Source organism: Ictalurus punctatus, chromosome 19 (assembly GCF_001660625.3).
Source record: "Ictalurus punctatus breed USDA103 chromosome 19, Coco_2.0, whole genome shotgun sequence".
Lineage (NCBI taxonomy): Eukaryota > Metazoa > Chordata > Actinopteri > Siluriformes > Ictaluridae > Ictalurus > Ictalurus punctatus.
Window position 1 is genome coordinate 23,338,682 of NC_030434.2, and position 17,756 is coordinate 23,356,437.

Consider the following 17,756-nt stretch of genomic DNA (forward strand, 5'->3'; position numbering starts at 1 on the left):
AACGGAGGCTCTGGAGCCGGTTCGCTGTTACACTTAAGTCCTTTGTTTGCCGTCCGCTTGAAGTGGCAGTCCTTTACTCGAAGCAGATGCCTTCCACCTCGGTGCATTTCTCCTTTTCCGTTTCCTCTGCCTTGTGCTTTACTTTGAAAGCTGTCAGGACGGGCGATGGGATGCCCTGCTCTCAGGACCACTGGGGAATTTCTCAGTGGGAGATGATGAGCAATAAAACACTCAACAGGGAAACCCATCCACACAGGCCTAATCCTGAACACACACCCGTGTCTCTGTAGAAATTCCTGTCCTGCTTAAAGGTTCCAGGGTTTTTTTTGTGTTGTCTTTTCTTCTTCACCGCTGCTCATTAGACCAGCGTATGTCCATATTGATCACGGATAAGAGTTGAAATTGAAAGGGTCACGCCTGGGCACGGCTGGCGAGTGTTTTCCGGGTCATTTGAAACTCCTAATTAAGAAGCATGAGTTGCAGTGGATGGGGAAATGTGGCCTAATGCCATGGGCTTCATGTGACCATAGAGAGACGGAGAGTAAACATTTGGCTTTTCTCATCAAGAAGTCGGCAGCCGGGCCGCTCTCTTCCTCCGGCAGCTGAGGAGTGCCGCGAGCTTGGGGAAATCATGTGGCTCACACTACCAGCGTGTAATGTGTTTACTCAGTGGGCGATCTGGAGTCTATTATTCTGCCCTTAAACATCTCGAATAGACACGATTTCTAATCGATGGGAAAACAAACGGCGCGGATGTTTTGAAGCCGTCAGATGGAAGTCTTATGATGTTTGCAGGGAAGAGAGCGGTCATGAGAGGGACCGTTGGCTCACTCTGTAATGGAGTACCTCATGATCAACCTGTTTTCGGTTTCCCCACACCGATGCCTTCACGTCCTTCTTCATCAATGCACTGTGCAGTAGAGAAAGCAACGTGTTCTTCCCCGGAGGGTGACGGATTAATCCTCCGTCACGGCTGTTGTGTAACGAGGCCCGAAGGCCGCAGTCATGTGATGACCCGGCCTAGATCGGGGCAGTTGTATTTCGTATCAGCCTGCTTCTGGATTATTTCCCTTCAGCGAGAGAGAGGTGTTTTTCAGGCTTTTTCTTACGCGCACTTGTTTTATCTCGGCTTCTTCGGCTTTCTGTGAGCGTTAGGTATCTAGCGGGTATCAGCCGTCAGGTTTATTTTTAGCAAGGGGCATATCAGGGTGAAATATGAATCCGTCAAAGGCCACGAGGGACCGGAGCCGTCGTCCGGATGATGGACTCTCTGTCCATCTATTAACCCTGACAAAGTGCTCACGACGCCAAAAGGAGGAGCGCTTGCTGTTCAGATCAGTTTTATTCGTGCAGCGCTTTTAACAACGGACATCGTCCCATAGCAGATTTACATAACATTATTATTATTATTATTATTATTATTACTTATGATTACTTATGATTTTAATTGTATGAATTTTCACTCATGGAAATGACCGTTATGCCCAACCTATGTATTGAAGTCATGGGTTTTATATTCTGCACAAATAGCCCAAAGAAGATTTTCACATTTGAATTGTGTTATTATGGAAAAGTACCGTCACCATTACAGAGCTCTGTTCCTAGAAACCAGGGCATTGTGCCAATTTTTTTTTTTTTTTTTTTCCTTTTGGCTCTTTGTTTTGTGCAGATGTCATTGTAGTTCAAGCAGAAGAGAAAATACAGACTCTCTTCATACTGAAACTTGTATCGCCTCCTTGGGGGGGAAGAAGTGAACATAGTGAATGAGGGACTCTGGGTAATGTGATGCCCGTCTTTTAAGGTCCGATTAAATCCCCCACGTCGCTGTCGCTTAGTAGAAGCCGTTTTTTCCTCTCTCTGGAGTCGTGCGGCTACAGAGAGGGAAAATAAATCCTCTGGAAATCCACCGAACACGATCGTGCATGCCGTCGGAGGGGAATAATCGACGACTCGACGTTAACCTGTGGCAGTGCGTCTGCTGGACTGCTGTTCCACCGCACCAAGTGACCAAACCATTCGTAAAGGAAGTCGTACTTTTTAGTTGCATCGAACGTCGTGGAGCGTTCCACGAAACGAGTTACGTCAGAACTGCTATAAACGGTCGTTCCTGCACTTTCTCTTGAAGTTAGTAAGGTGGGAAAGACCGTGGACAAAGCTCCGACACTGGAGACTCCTTCCAGACACGTGTCCTCTCAGAAAACATCACCATTATACAGATGTTTAGAATAAACATCATGTATTGAGGGAGAAATAAAGCTCTGGGCTTGATCACCGGGTTAATGCCCACTTTGTCGCCGCGAGTCTTTTGATCCGTCGCTGCCTTGTTCTAGCCGGGTGCCAAAAAAAAAAAAAAACACTGGCTCCAGTGCTCCAAATGCTGCTCTCGGGGTTATCCGAGTGCAGCGTTATTCGGGCGAGTCTCACCAAGATTCTGCGCCACCTCCTCTTCGGTCTCCTTTGCAGATCGTATCAGATGATTGCATTGATTTTTCTTTTCTGCCCCCCAACTGACTTTCTGCTAATGGTGTGATCAGACTCCATCTGTAGCCGTGGACCTAATGGGGTTTGTGGTGCTCTGCTGAAACGACTCTTAATGCAATCCCTCTGTGGAGTTCCCGGGAAAAGCAGATAGCTCTTAATACCTGAGAGCGCTTTTTCCTGCTTCCGTGGAATGGTAGCGCACCTAAACACTCGGTCTGTCTTGCTCCGAGAGTCAAACAGACTGCCCTTGCGTTCGTTTATGTTCAGAAGCGCTGACGTCCTCGTCCGGTTTCTCTAAAAAAAAAAAAAAATCCGTCAGGAAGCCAGCCTGGGGCGGTGTAGGTACACGGGGCGTTTGGATACGATGAAAGGTTTCGATTAAAAAGAGCTTTCTGCTCTAATTATGTGCATTAAATAAATGGCAAGAGCACACGTGCGCGCGTGTGTGTGTGTGTGTGTGTGTATTTTAAGCAGCAGGGTGTTAAAAAGGATGCTTGTGGTCTGCCAAGACGAGCATTTACCACATGCTAAAGACTGATATGTGCACTTTCCTCACCAACGCTACATCTCACACGGCCGTGTAGAGCTTGCAACCTCAGCTCTGTGTGTGGAGTGCTGATAAACATGCGCTAGTGGAGGGATTCACTATGGCGTGTGTGTGTGTGTGTGTGTGTGTGTGTGTGTTAAAGAACATTTAGAAGTGTTGATATTTAAGGCTGTGGTAATGTGCTAGTAAATTACAGGAGCACTAGTGGATTTAGAAGGTGGGTAGGACGTGATGAACAGTAGCGTACGTGAGGACAGTAGCGTACGTGAGGACAGTAGCGTACGTGAGAATGGAACAGTTGACACGGTGAATGTCTTCTTTAAAGACTCATTTTGATTAAACGTCGGTTAAACGTTTTAGTTTGTCGCTTTCTTAACACCTGCACACGGACGTGACGGATTCACGGCTCTAAAGATTCAGTGCACTGCTTCATTCTCTCCTTTATTCTGTCTTTCTCGAGCGATCGCTCACCGTCTCCCCGCCTGTCTCTTCCCCCCCACCCCCCATCTCTATCTCCGTCTCTTTCTCATCTCTCCGTTTCTCTTTGATTCTCTCACTCGCTCCTTTCTCTGTCTTTCTGTCATATCTCTCGCGCTCGCTCTCTCTCTCATGTCTATCTATATCTGTCTGTCTCTTTAATCTCTCTCTCTCTCTCTCTCTCTCTCTCCTTTATACACTCTGTCTTGCTCTCTTATCCCCCACTCGCTTTCTCTCTCCCCTCTATACACTCTCTGTCTCTCTTCTTTACCCCCCCTCGCTTTTTCTCCCTCTCACACTACCTCTACTTCTCTCTCTCTCTCTCACACTCTCTCTCCTTTATACACTCTGTCTCGCTGTTATCCCCCACTCGCTTTCTCTCTCTCTCTCTCTCTCTCTCTCTCTCTCTCTCTCCTTTATATACTCTCTCTCTTCTTTACCCCCTCCTTGCGTTTTCTCTCTCTCTCTCTCCTTTATACACTCTGTCTCGCTCTCCTATCCCCCTTCGCTTTCTCTCTCTCTCTTCTTTATACACTGTCTTTCTTCTTTACCCCCCCTTTGCTTTTTCACCCTCTCTCTCTCTCCTTTATACACTCTGTCTCTCTTCTTTACCCCCCCTCGCTTTCTCTCTCTCTCTCTCTCCTATATACACTCTGTCTCGCTCTCCTACCCCCCCTCGCTTTCTCTCTCTCTCTCTCTCTCTCTCTCCTTTATACACTGTCTCTCTTCTTTACCCCCCCTCGCTTTCTCTCTCTCTCTCTCTCTCTCTCTCCTATATACACTCTGTCGCTCTCCTACCCCCCCTCGCTTTCTCTCTCTCTCTCTCTCTCTCTCTCCTATATACACTCTGTCTCGCTCTCCTACCCCCCCTCGCTTTCTCTCTCTCTCTCTCTCTCTCTCTCCTTTATACACTGTCTCTCTTCTTTACCCCCCCTCGCTTTCTCTCTCTCTCTCTCTCTCTCTCTCCTATATACACTCTGTCGCTCTCCTACCCCCCCTCGCTTTCTCTCTCTCTCTCTCTCTCTCTCTCCTTTATACACTCTGTCTCGCTCTCTTATCCCCCCGTCCCTTTTCTCTCTCTCCTCTATACACTCTCTGTCTCTCTTCTTTACCCCCCCCCTCGCTCTGTCTCTCTTCTTTACCCCCCCTCGCTTTTTCTCCCTCTCTCACACTACCTCTACTTCTCTCTCTCTCTCTCTCTCTCTCTCTCCTATATACACTCTGTCTCGCTCTCCTACCCCCCCTCGCTTTCTCTCTCTCTCTCTCTCCTATATACACTCTGTCTCGCTCTCCTACCCCCCCTCGCTTTCTCTCTCTCTCTCTCTCTCTCTCTCTCTCTCTCCTTTATACACTCTGTCTCTCTTCTTTACCCCCCCTCGCTTTTTCTCCCTCTCTCACACTACCTCTACTTCTCTCTCTCTCTCTCTCTCTCTCTCTCATGGGGATTAGTAGTTGCTAACGGTTTGCAGATGCTAGTGTCGGAGAATAACTGTGTGTGCGTTAAAGTGGTGATGAGACTCAGCTTTAGACTCTGGCAGCTCTCCAACTGTCCAGACATTAAACACACTACACACACTAACGGCGCCGACGGCGAGCTTCGTATGTCCAGCGGAGATCAGCGTGTAGGTTACGTCCGAGCATGTGTACTTGAATAAATGAAGCTGTGACAGAAAGTAGCATGCAGAATAAATAATTAAAGTGTAATTATGGGAGAAGAAGAGAGAGTTAGGACTCTCACAATTATTTATGATCGTCACAATATCGTATTCCATCATCTTTTTTTTACAAGCTTCGATTCACCCCCCCCCCTTCTCTTTCTCTCTCTCTCTCTCTCTCAAAATCGATCCCTCTCTCTTTCTCTTGATCTCTTACTCTCTCTGGGATTCTCTGTTTGTCGGTCTTTCTCCTTTATACATAATATCTCTCTTTCGTTCTCCGTCTCTCATATCTCCATCTATTTGTCTCTATCTATCTATCTATCTATCTATCTATCTATCTATCTGTCAGTTCAAATCCCTACCATAACGTTTGACACGTTTAAAAGCTTTTAATTATAAATCTGTGTGTATATAATACGTGTGTATGTATATGTAATAAAGTTTATTTATTTAGATTTTTCTTTTATTGATTGCTTATTGTCCACGATGTTGTTCACTGGTATAATAATGATGCTCAGTGTCTAACCGGTCTGTCTCTTCCCCGCGGTGTGTGTGGATACAGGACCGTAAGCTGTCCAAGTCCGAGCGTCAGCGCTTTAAAGAAGAGGCGGGCATGCTGAAGGGCCTGCAGCACCCCAACATCGTGCGCTTCTACGACTCGTGGGAGTCTCCCTCTAAAGGCCGCAAGTGCATCGTACTGGTGACGGAGCTCATGACATCGGGCACGCTGAAAACGTGAGTGGTGTCGGCCCACACGACGTTCAAACCCGGTCGTAGAACACAACCCCGTGTGCGCCACAGCGCCGTCGGAATCCTTGAATCCGATCGACCGGTCAGAAGGTGGCGATTCGTTTACTACCACAGCAACTCCCGACAGAACGCGCTCGTTTTAACGCCTCATCGTTTCTACGGTAACGCCTCATTCTCAGGAATGGTACTGCATGCACGCGACATAATCGAAGCCTAAATCTTTCATTTTTAAAATATTCGAAATTTTAAATTCGAGGCTTGTGAGGGATCGACTCTTCATAGATGGCGAAATATTTAAAGTAGGAGTAAAACGCTCCGGGATGCGGCGTTATTGCGAAATAATCAAATCCCCACCACGTGTTTTATTCCCTGCCTGTTACATACGCTTCAGCGGCTTAACCCTAATCTTGTCCTTTTTAACTGACGTATCTTCTCTTTTAGTTAAGAGGTCACTCCAATCGCGGGTTTACGCTTCCTCTCGACGTGTCGTCCCCGTCGCGATCCGTAAAGCCCCGAGGACGCTTGTATAACGTATTTTTCGTGCGCCGTTTCTCCCGAAAGCGTCAGGAACATTGTTCAGCCCTGCGGGGAGGCTTTCTTTTCACCGGAATGCCACTCGCAGGCCGTGCTGTGTGCCTGTTACGCTTTATATATAAAGCGGACGCGCAGAAAGAGCCGGCCGTCGTCTGTTTAATAAAGCCGAATCACAATAGAGTGGATTCATGAAGAGAGAGGAGTGATTTATAGGAGAGTGGTGTGTGTGTGTGTGTGTGTGTGTGTGTGTGTGTGTGTGTGTGTGCCACTTCCATGTGAGAGCTGCGGTGTGAGCTGCTTTCCTCTCGCCAGCTGCTGCTCTTACAGATTCCACACATTCCTGCGAGGGGTGAGAGAAAGAGACGCAGCGCTTCTGACCAGAGAGAACAAGAGACACTAGTGCAGCTCCCTCATGTGGCGCGCACACACACGCGCACACACAGCACACCCATAACAAGCACAGCTATTATCTGCCAATGAGAGTACAATTACATCTACGACATCTTGTATTTATTATTCACAACGTGCTCACCCTTACACTCTACACATGTTTTTTGCTCGGCATGTTCCCATCGGTTCCTGGCTTTTCCGGCACCCTGTCGTACATAGAGATGCGTCTGTCTGCATCCAGACAGAGATCAAGGGCGTGTTTCTGGGTACTCTCTGACGCCGATACTAATACAGAAACGAGTATTAATCCGTCTGGGATGTAACGGAGCATTTTATTTAGCTTTCCCCGGTTTACGTAGTGGCCGTGAGAAGTCTTCATTCTTCATAACGTCGGCGAGTCGATTCAAAGCTAGTTAGATCGTCTGCCTCGGATCGAGTGGGACGTGTTTCACTTGGGAAAAGCGGTGCTGATCAGCAAGAACATACTGCCAAAGAGTTATCGGTTACCTGTTATGCTCCACTCGACCTAGCGTCGTCTGTAGACGTCGTCTGTGCCGCTAGCAGTTAACTCCCGGTGCTGAGTTTTCCTGTTTAAGACGTTTTATCAGTAGCTCCTCGTCTTGGTATTTTCACCGAGCACAGTTTGCAGTCTGCTCTGATTTGATGGTCGTCATTAAATCACGAAATGCGTCCAGATCGCCGGCATCCGCTCGACCGTGTACGCCAGGCTTACGTCATATCGGATGACGTGGTGTCAAAGTATCCGTATCCATGGAACAAGAGACCATGGTTTCCTTCCTAGCGTCGATGTGCTTACGTTCAATCAGGGAGCGCCTCGAAGTAGAGACGCGGCTCCTCCCAATCAGGAGGAACTAGTCGAGGTGGTTTGGGTGCTGGTCGGCTTCTGCCTTTGCAGACGCCGGACAAAGAGCTTTGGGAAAACCCAGGACCTGTTTGAGAGGTTTAGATCTCTCAGTTGTGTAGGGAAGATTTTCCTGGGAGGAGGAGGCTCTGTGGCTTAAAACCCCCACAGCTGACCTTCTCAGCCTGCTGCCTCCATGACCCCCAGCAGGAAAAGCGGAAAGAAAGTCCGTGAGTGTAGACGTTCCGGCAGACATCAGACATCCCACATCGTAGGATTGCTCTGAGGAATTTCCTGGAACCAGTTGTTTGATTATTATTATTATTATTATTATTATTATTATTATTATTATTATTATTGAAGTTTTGTAGTTCATTTGCATAGATCTGGGAGAATCTGAATTTGAATACGGTCACGCGTGACGTGAAAATCGAGTGTTTATAAGATGAGCGGCGTTCGATACTGCGATGTCCTCCTTGACTCCTAATGTTGCTCGAAGCTGTGTTAGACATGCCGAACTCATAATTAAGGCTTGAGTGTGTTCATCTGCCCCGATTTTCATATGTTCGTGAACTAATCACACAAAGAACAAGAGCACCATCATCATCATCATCATCATCATCATCATCATTAAAGATCAGGATGAAGGCGTGTGTTTGTGTTTTTCCTCTTATGTTATGTTCCTTTCTGTAAAGAAAAAGATGCTGGAGCATGCCGTGCTCAAGGTAATCGCTCTGTTACTCCTATTCACTCGACGGACTGATGTTAAACCCCTTTCACGCAGGTACACACTTTTATTCAGCAGTTTAGCAGGACCGAGGGCTGCACGATTATGGCCAAGAATGATCACCGCCATTATCTTGATCAATATTGAGATCTCGATTATTCATCCCGATTATTCATTGATTTTAGGGACGACATATTTTTATCGCACTTTCACATTTAAATAAACAGACCGCTGCTTTCACCTCCATGTTGTGCTACATGCCTGCTAATGTACAAATCTGTGCATCAGACCAGACTGAGCCGTAACGTGCATCATCTCATTAACGCAAAATATAAATAAAATTGTACCCGAAATATAGGATGAGTAAAAATAAATACGCCGTCAGCCAAATGAAAATATGCACCAAATATAACAATATGCAACCAGATGAAAACAATTCAGGCGAATGCAGAAAAGGCAATAACAGTGTTTACAGGAGGAGAGACGCAGACAGATCACCCAATAGAGCGGTGACGCAGGGATGACGTCATTCTGTACCGGAAACAGGAGGTTAGCGTCACACCGGTTCCCCCGACAAAAACACAATCGGATTTTCACATAGACTTTTGGATTATTGCAAGAAGACGAATCTCTGTGATCAAGAAAAGTTTACAATGCGAACACGTTTTGTCCATCAAGATCATTTTCACAAATGAACACAACTTTTATGGAGTTTGAAGCCTGAATACAATCCTCAGAAATAAACAGCTAACCGTACGCTATAAACGAACTACACCACGGTCGCTCGACTTCAACGTCACCATCACCACGCTTCCGATAACTTCTCCAGACTTGATTTAAAAACGTTTTCCGTAGTACGGATTTACTCGTGGATCCATCTTCATCCACAGTTTTTTAGGGGAATTGTGCACAGCAAACCTGAACCAGTTTAATCTGCAAAGTTTTTTCCTGTTCGGCGTGATGACGTGTAACGTCCCCGACAACGTCTGTAGTCCCATTTCTGGCTTGTGTTCACCACAGACCTTATTTCAGGCTTTTCACCAAAATCCCATTTAAAAAAAACCCCATTGACCAAACCCCAAGGAACCGGAAGGGCTAAAATGCTAACTCGTTTCCGGGTTTTCGGCATTACAAAATGGCGTCATCCCCGCGCCACTCTATGGTGATTGGCTGTAAGTGTAGGAAGCGCTTGATTTGATCTGCAGCGGCGTTTTCTATGAGCGGAGGACGGATTTTAAACGTCAGTATCGCGGTCGATCATTCCCATGTCATCGCGGGCGGTCAGAATCGTAATCGCGAGCAGTATCCGTTTAAACGAATCGTGCAGCCCGAGCAGGAATGAGCTAAAGAGCATCGTAATCACATAACGGTGGACCTGTGCAATTCCCAGGAAATTACCGTCCTATCACTCGCTGAATCTTTTAAAGGTGGCTGATTTAAAAAAATAAAATAAATAAAATAAATAAATGACCTAGCCCTGTGAAACGAAGCTTGAAATCGGCGACGAAGCAGAACAGGAGCCGGTTACATAACGACGACGATCAAATTCTTTACACCATGCGTCACTGATGAGCAGACACTGCGAACGTGGCTCGAGGAGAGAGCAGATGCAGGTGATAAACAAAAGTACATCTGTTGATGTCTTGTATCCTGGGAATCAGGATCTTTATCACCAATGTCGAAGCCTTATCGGGAGCACGTAAACTCTTCTGCACTAGCTAAATGAATCTCGGGATCGAGAGCTGGTCTAAAATGTATTTCACTGGCCTGTATATAAATTATCATCATTTTTTTTTTTACCGTACAGGTTGATTATTGTTTGTTTGAGCAAATAAATTTTTTTTTTCTTTGTTTTATTAAATTGATTTGGTTTGAGAACTAACACTATAATAATATAACAATATAACAATATAATAGCTGAGCCTAAAATCGTGCACAGAACCGTCGGGAATGTCCCGTTTGACGACGGCAGTTTAAAGTAATTTAATTTAATAATGCTAAAGATTTCCTACAGGGAGAAAAGGTTAAAGTGTTGTTAGTGTCCCATCCGGACAGCAGGACAACCGACCGCCCTCTGTAAATCTCTGGCTTTTGTCGGTCCGTCTGTCGTAACTCATTCGCTGACTTTTCGGTGTGAAATTGTAAAGGGTTTATTACTCTGGGCCTCCTAAAGCGGCTGCTGAAGTACCCCTTTAAGAGCGTTCCTGTATGCTCTCTGCCAGCGCCAAATAAAAGTACACTGAATAGTTAGCTCTCCCAGGCTGTGGCATTGTTCAGGAACGTGCTTTAATTTGTGTTCAGTGGTTTTCTGCTCTTTACGATACATTAAGGAACATGAATACAGCTCGTTGGGCTGTGCTGAATTCGGTGAATGATGGGATATTTATACAGTGAGCTTTCTTTCATTTCACCCCGGGTCTTCACTTCTTAGCTCAAGCTTGGGCTGTTTGCCCAAATGTCAATCAAATTCTGCCTTTGAAAACAGCCTCACCCTTTTATCTGCTATAAAGGATTACTAGTTGGACACCACCCATAGCAAATGTAACCAACTTATTTATTTATTTATTTATTTAACAATCGAATTCTTTGACATGTCACTACCCTCATATTTGGAACAGAGCCAAGATGTAATTTCTAATAAAAATTCAGGTTCTTCCCTCGAGGCTGTTCCGTGGAATTGGTCGTGCTTTACGTAACTCATGCGGACGAACCTGAAACCACCCAAAGCTGTAAAGTGATGTATGGCCCAGTCAGCAACTGTAGCTTCTGAACATATACCTGAAACATTTATACTTGGCAGGCCACAAAAGCTCCATATAAATTACATATCTTTATTATATATATTAACTACACCTGCAGTTATTACATAAGCGCCGATCACCTCTTGAGCTTTAAATATTTAACGTCTTCACGACTTATCGGTCAATTCTACGTGTAACGATGCACTCCGGTCACGATTTGATTCGATACGTTTCTCAGAATATTTGAAAGAAGACTCGAATGAAGAAAAACTGTGACCGACTTTAATTTCTGGATCGTAAACAATGCAAGACGATGTACGTATTTGTCTGTAGAAAACGAAATGTATCAGAAAACGGTTATGAGACAGTTACAGTATTGTTTAATATTGTAAACAAAATGTACTACAGGTTCACCATAATAGAAATAGAGCTCCAAAGTTGGCTAAAATGCCCGTTTCCCAAGGACATGGGTGGTGTTTGAAAGCTGAGCTGTTGTCTGAAGAGCTCATTTTTTTAACTGTTGTGGCTGAGTAACTATCTTCTGTATGAAGCGTGTCAGTCGATTTTAGGACCCCTGGTGTTCAAATAGTGCAACTGCAGTGCTGGCATAAATAATGGTGTGTGTCTATGAACGTTATTACACTGCTGTTACACGTGTTTGTTTTTTGTTTTGTTTTGTTTTTAAACGTGATGCATTTAACGGAAAATATTATATTTTCACACAGTTGTGTGACAGTTGAACACCAAAAATTCAGGTTGAGACATAATACTACTACTACTACAACTACTACTACTAATAATAATAAGCACTAAATGCTTGGCCCCTAACAATACTAATAGAAAGAAGAGAAATGTTTCCAGTCTCTCTGGTGTCACATAATCATCATATTTATGAAGTTCAGCTCCACCACACTTGTGTGTGCAGCGTGTGTTTTTATATCCTGGTTGGGACCAAATGTTCCAAGATTATCTGACGAAGTTGACCTTGTGCATGGTTCCCATGAGGAATTTATTATTATTATTTTTATTATTATTAGTATTATTAGTATTATTGTAATACAAAAACTTAACTAAAAGAGCTAAATGTTTCCTTGTGGTTACCGAGATTAGGGTCAGGGTTACAGTTAGTTGTAGCGTAGCATAAGCTGCATCAATAATTGTCAGTGGACGGCCCTGATTTAGGATAGTAAGGTGTGTGTGTGTGTGTGTGTGTGTGTGTGTGTGTGTTAATTTCATCCGCCTTGAATGACATTAATGTCTCCTGTTGCTTCTACTGAGCAGGTTGTTGTAATGAGAATTATGGTGCTAAACCCTGGCTATGGCGCGACTCCAGCAGATTGGATTAGGCTGTGTATAATCTGATGAAAGTACGGGCAGGGTGGGGGGGCTTTGGGGGGGGTCGGGGACTGCAGTTATCCAACCCCATGTCCATCTGAGAGCGGGGAAGCATTATGGCCCTCTGATGAAATACTCTATCTATCTATATAATAAAAATACACACACACACCAAGTATTCTGTTTAGTACCGTCTGAGTAAGAGACTGATGAACACACCTAATGTTAACAAAAAAAAAATCATCAGAATTAAAGAATCACATTTTAATTACAGCCTCACCCCACCCTTCCATGTTAAATAACATTACAGCTGCTCTCTCTGCACTTATCTCCTATCCCATGTGTATACACTGATTAGCTGCAGGCTTTTGAAATGGTTTAAATTGGTTTCACAGGGTATTTAACAAGCATGCTATAAACCTCTCTGAGCTCGTTTTAACCCCTTCGGCGTCGGCCATTGCGAGATTTGGATTGTTTGAGGGAATACAGCAGGAAAATAATCATACAGCTGTACAATACGTACAAAATAAGCACTTGTCATTTCAGTACTTTTAGTTGCACAGACACAGTTTAATAGTTCATACGGTATTGAGTTTGAGGTAGTGTTGCATTTTGTGTTTACTGATATTTGATTGAGTACAGTCACATTACAGGCCCCTGCTCATTAATCACACTTGTACGTCCTGGAAATTGGGATTGATCCAGTTAACCGGTGTAATTGAATTTCCAAAAGGTCCTCTAAATCGACTATTCCATCTTCTTCCATCTGTTTCCCTCCAGTTGAAGTCTCAATGCCATCGGAGCCAACACAACACCAACAACAACATGCAGCAACACCACGAATGTCTTTTAACCCCCCAGAGCTGTGGCCCTTACTAACCTAATTATAACCTAATAGTACTCTCGCCTAAAATAATTATGAAGCTACACATCGTATTAGAGTTAGAATATCTGTCACACTGTGAATATCTATCATTGCACAAACCTCAATAGATCAGCAGTTTTATCTCCACGTTTCTGCTTCTATTCCTCACGTGATCGAAGTCATTTAGTCTGGATCATGGCTGAAACAAGCGACGATGCCAGTCACAGAGAGTTATTGAAATGACTGACGTATATAAAGTCAATTTGTGATTTAAAATGGCAAATAGATATGAGGGTTGTTTTTTTTCCCCCCTCCTCTGCACTGAAGAACTCTCATGATACAGATTGATGCTCTCAGTGCAGTGTACGCCCATGTTAACTATATAATGATGACGTGTAATCACGTCTACATTACAGTGAAATTCTTTTCTTCGCATGGAGTTAGAGCACAGGGTCAGCCATGATACAGCGCCCCCTGGAGCAGAGAGGGTTAAGGGCCAACAGTGGCAGCTTGGCCACACCGGGGCTTGAACCCCCGACCTTCCGATCAGTAACCCACAGCCTTAACCGCTAAGCCACCAGTGGCGTTAATATTTTTATAACGTGTTGTTGTGATTGTGTGCAGGTACCTGAAGCGATTTAAGGTGATGAAGATCAAGGTCCTGAGGAGCTGGTGCCGTCAGATCCTGAAGGGCCTTCACTTCCTCCACACCAGGACTCCTCCCATCATCCACCGGGACCTGAAGTGCGACAACATCTTCATCACAGGTCCCACCGGCTCTGTAAAGATCGGCGACCTGGGCCTGGCTACTTTAAAGCGCTCTTCTTTTGCCAAGAGCGTCATAGGTACGGCCTAGGTTTAACCGTTTCGACCGTTTCTCGCTTTTCGCCGGTGCGACCGGTACGAGAGAGATCTTCGCGTCTTGTCGAGTTTTGCGGCGGCACCACGGTTTTCCCGGCAGCCGAGTGGAGAATCTGGAGGCTTTATAGATTTCTCCTGATTGCAGGAAACCACCTTTTTAGTTCTGCTTTCCCGCTGAAAGCAATAACAAACGGCTAATTGGCTTGTAAAGCGCACTAATGAAAGCACTTTGAATTTCCGTAATAGGTGGCGTTTATCTTTGAAGTCTGTAATTGAATCCGACAACATCGTGCGGTCGGCGTCAGTGTTTCGGCCGCATGGGATTCCTCTCACGGACACCGACGCTTTGCTTCGAGGACCGTCGACTGTAACGGATAAAATACTCTCTAATGCTGTTGAACTTTCCTCCGCCTCATCACTTTCGTTTTCCTTCCCTCTCAGGAGTTTAAGATGCCGTGATATTTTAACGCAACCTTTAAAATGACATGTCTGTTATTTTGTTTTGTTCCTCTCTCCAGTATGTGTTTTGCTTCAAAATCGTAGGACTTTAAGCACAAGTGTCGTCACTGTGCTGTGTGGATTATTTAATGTACAGCAGTTCAGACAGAAAGTATATTCTAACGTGGCACTGGTAAGTTAACAAGCCCACAATAAAAAAAAAAAAACAGAAAGGTTTGAAGAATTCAAATTAAATGGAATAAGTGTGTGCGAGCCCGTTTCTTTTATCAGACTTACCTGGTGCACAGAATCATCGACATATCTGATCCTAACTCGGGCACAAAAATGAGCTCATATCACTTAATTTTGCCAATATGTTGTTCGTCTGATGCCTAAGAGCCTGTCAGCTTTCTGTGCACCAGCATCTCTGTGCTAAAAGAAAAAGGTCTAGCACAGCAAAACAAAACAGAGTTCATTCCCTACTTAATAAGTGAAAATGCCCCCCCACCCCACCCCTTTTTTTATTTTATAAATCTGTTTTCCTTCTTTCTGCTCCCCTCTGTCTTTCCTCTCAGGGAGATGCAGAGCAGGAAACGGGAGCGTTCTGACTCCTCTCCCTTCCTCGAGCCCTGCTGGGTGAGTAAAAGTGCCAGTTTCTGAGTTCTGAATGGTTCTTTTGATTTAAGGTACCCCTGAGTTCATGGCACCCGAGATGTATGAGGAGAAGTACGACGAGTCGGTGGACGTGTACGCCTTTGGGATGTGCATGTTGGAGATGGCTACCTCAGAGTACCCGTATTCAGAGTGTCAGAACCCAGCGCAAATCTACCGGCGGGTCACCAGCGTGAGTATCTCCCCTCACCTTAAACACAAGTCTGCTCACCTGTCACGGTTGTCATCTACACTCTTATAAACACTGTAGCTAATGCAAGAGGCATGGCGTACATGTTCACCTACGTACCTCTGGAGGATCGAAAGGTCTGTCCACTAGGGGGCGGGTTCAAGCGCAGAAACGTCCCCACGATACTCTTTCCTCTGATTTTTCAAGCGCTATACAAATAAAATGGAATTAATGATTTATCGGGCCGTTATCTTGTTCCGACAACGAAGAGCGTATATATTTTTATGATCTTGCCAACGAGAGAACGCGACCGCACCTGCAGGTGGGTGATCGTTTGTTCTTATCGTATCACGACACGTTTCCACGACGCACGTGGGGAAAAATGTTTACAGTTCTGAAATCTGAACTGTTTTAGAGTAGTGTTTTAACATCGTCAGTTGTAAAGATAGTCACATTCGGATGATATCGGCGTCCGTTGGGACGTCTGTGATAAATCACTCAGTGCCTCCTCAGTGACGATAAGCTTGCGATCGGACAGAAATGAAATGACCAGAGGAGGAGTGAGTTTCTAGCGGGTTGTGATTTCAATACGAGAAGCATCCGTTTTTCATTCCGCCACTCGGGAAGTGTTTAATAGCAGCAGTCGAACATCGACCCCCACGCCACCCCACCCCACCCCCAACACGAGGTGATATCTGCATTGAAAAGCACGGCCATGTGCGTCCGGACCGAAATGATCAGACGAGCGCTGTGTGTCGGGGCGAAAAACGCTTCATAATTCGGCCTGTAATTTTCTCAGAGGAGGCCTGAGAAAAACACAGAGGAACTGACCCCATGTGTAAAACAGGAAATTACCCCATGTGGATTTAATACCATCAGGATAGGGCTATAAAGAGATATTTTGATGGCTCAGAAATGTGTACTGTGGCATAATTGATCACAGTATTGTGTTTAGAAGCAGCATTGCGCTACTTCATGTGCTGCCATACTATTACAGTGCCACAGCATCTCTCTCTCTCTCTCACACACACACACACACACACACACACACTCGCACATTAATGTCTTTGGACAGTCGATGTGGCAAATTTCACAGCTAGTTTTAGCTAGTCACAGAGTTGTGTTGTTGTTGTTGTTGTTGTTGTTTTTTTTTATTAAAATGTTTGCAGTTATCTAAAATTGGCTCTAAAATCAAAGCTACAGGTTGTCATGGTTACAAAGGCATTATATCAAACAAACCATCAGCTTGCCCAGCACTGGATCATTTGGCTAGTATCATTTCAAGGTGTTGAGCATCAGAACTCCTTCTGCTTAGGGTGCGTCTCAATTAGCGCCGTAGTTCAGTAGTCAGGGCTCTGATCAGAGAGTTGGCTGTCCTTAATTTCAAAATCCTTCCAGTGCACTGGAACGGTCAAAAAAAAAAAAAAATCCCACAGTGCACCGCAAAAAACCGTAGCGCATCGATGCTCACTACGTTTCCTTACCGAGTTGTTTTCTGAAACCTTCTCGGCTCGGAAACAAAACGGACGACGGACTCTCAGCTAACTTCGCTTACAAATGTAAGCAGCTCGTTATCTCTGTTGTATGATTTACTTACCTTAGCAGTTTTTAACCTCTTGACGTTCTATATATGGTTCGTTTGAGTCTAACGACTTTCAAGTGTTTTTAAAAATCCACTACGATCCTGCTCGAAGTACCATGACAGAAACGTGTGCGATTTAAGCTAACATATTGATACGACATATAATGTCAGATATCGGTCCTGCCTGTTGTTGTTAAAAGCCAGTGGTGAGGTTTAATAACACGAGTACGTAGTCATGTTGCTGGAATTCAGTGAGTCGTTAGTGTCCCAGTGTGTAGTGAGCCAGGGTTCTTACCAAGGCCAAAACTTGTGTATACCACATACTGAGTCATGAGCTAGGGAGCTAGGGAGCTGATTGAGACACACCTTTAGAAATGTAGCTACTCATGTACTCTTGTTTATGCCAAAACCATACAATTCTGAGCTTGACTGTCATTTCTGCAGCACTGGAAATAGTCTGAATATCCACCCAGAAATTTACTGGAAAATGTTGAACTTTAAAAAAAAAAAAAAAAAAAAAAAAAAAAAAAAAAAAAAAAACTGCACCAAGTCTCACACTTTTTTTTTTTTTTTTTTTTTTTTTTTTTTTTTTTTAAGTGCACTTGGGATCTTTTCATAAAGTGAAGTCACCCTGCACTGAAAGCTCCAGACTTTCACTAACGCACAC

At 44.6% G+C, this 17,756-nt stretch overlaps 1 protein-coding gene across 12 annotated transcripts in view; it reads left to right on the plus strand.

Annotated features, from left to right (window-relative positions):
* The window catches only part of wnk1b (WNK lysine deficient protein kinase 1b), a 97,938-nt gene that overhangs the window by 37,401 nt on the left and 42,781 nt on the right, over window positions 1-17,756 (plus strand). For all 12 annotated transcript variants that reach the window (XM_017494321.3, XM_017494325.3, XM_017494322.3 and 9 more), the window contains exons 3-5: window positions 5,726-5,898; window positions 13,992-14,212; window positions 15,353-15,510. In XM_017494321.3, the coding sequence (XP_017349810.2) occupies window positions 5,726-5,898; window positions 13,992-14,212; window positions 15,353-15,510 (552 nt within the window). The remainder of the gene's footprint in view (window positions 1-5,725; window positions 5,899-13,991; window positions 14,213-15,352; window positions 15,511-17,756) is intronic.